Source organism: Perkinsus marinus (genome assembly GCF_000006405.1).
Source record: "Perkinsus marinus ATCC 50983 genomic scaffold scf_1104296977382, whole genome shotgun sequence".
NCBI lineage: Eukaryota > Perkinsozoa > Perkinsida > Perkinsidae > Perkinsus > Perkinsus marinus.
The window spans coordinates 1-1,044 of record NW_003200177.1 but is presented as its reverse complement, the minus strand read 5'-3'; the positions used below and the strand labels follow the sequence as shown (position 1 = coordinate 1,044).

At 50.4% G+C, this 1,044-nt stretch overlaps 1 protein-coding gene across 1 annotated transcript; it reads right to left on the bottom strand.

The window, feature by feature from the left end:
• Window positions 1–240: 240 nt before the first annotated feature.
• Window positions 241–629, bottom strand: Pmar_PMAR018662 (hypothetical protein; the record flags this gene model as incomplete). The annotated part of the gene is made up of 2 exons (XM_002764419.1): window positions 241–424; window positions 533–629. Coding segments are annotated over 2 exons (281 nt in total), but the record flags the coding sequence as incomplete, so codon positions are not given.
• Between the last annotated feature and the right edge of the window lie 415 nt (window positions 630–1,044).

The following is a 1,044-nucleotide window of genomic DNA, read 5'->3' as shown; positions in this document are numbered from 1 at the left end:
GCATTCGTCGCGGCGAGCATATTCAGACTAGACCGTTCCCTGTAGCCTGGAAAATAGGTGAAAACATACAGCGGAGCGAAGCTCGGGATTACTCCTATTCACTGCCCAAGTTGGATCGCCAGTTCCGGAAATTTCCACCTCCATTTCCCGGCCATCCTCGAATACACTCTCACCATCCATGAAGTACCTTGATTGAACTTCAGCACGTAAGCAGACAAAGGAAGGCTCCGCATAGCTCACCAATCCTGGAATCGAGGTAGACGCATCTGAAACCCAGTGGGGGTAAATACGATGCCGGGGCCCTTCCACAGGTGATAGGGCGTTCGCTCGTTGAGCTGATGAATCCATTCCGAGTGATTATCTGCGTATGCTCGCTGCAATGCCGCAAAGTGTGACGCTGTAGAGAACGTTCCGGTAGTATCATCTGAAGGGTTCACAAATAGCTGAGGTTTAGTCCCACGGCACGCTCCTGGATTTCGAAAGCATCGTGAAGCAAGCGCGCACTAGCAATGACAACCTGAGACTCACTTACCTGTAGCGTGAATGACAGCAGCGGGAGCATCGTAACCGGAATTGACGGCGGAGGCCTCTGCAAATGAAAGCTGGCGGCCAGACTGTCGAAGGATCATCAAGAATAATGAAACATCACAAACCCTGTAGGATAGTTCTCTTCAACGCAGAGCGACTGTTTGAGTGAATTCGCACTTCCAAGTTCCCAAAGACGCAATGAAGGATCCATGCTCATTCCTAAGCACGTTCAAATTGCCCGCACTCTCGGAACAGCCATTATCGAACTAAAGTCCGAGGAATACATGATGCAGTAGTAATAACGTCAGAGAGCTTTATGTTTCATGAGATGCCAGGTTCAATATGACGCTCAGTCTTCTGATTCGGACTCGAACTGAAGTACTCAGCTGGAGAGTGTATCTCAAGCTCTCTGAGCTCCTCTATTTCCCCCTCCTCAGAGCCCATGTCTTCACACCACGTCACGAAGCCGCTGACAGAGCCGGTTGCTCTCTGCGAACATCAAGTTGACGGCTCGTT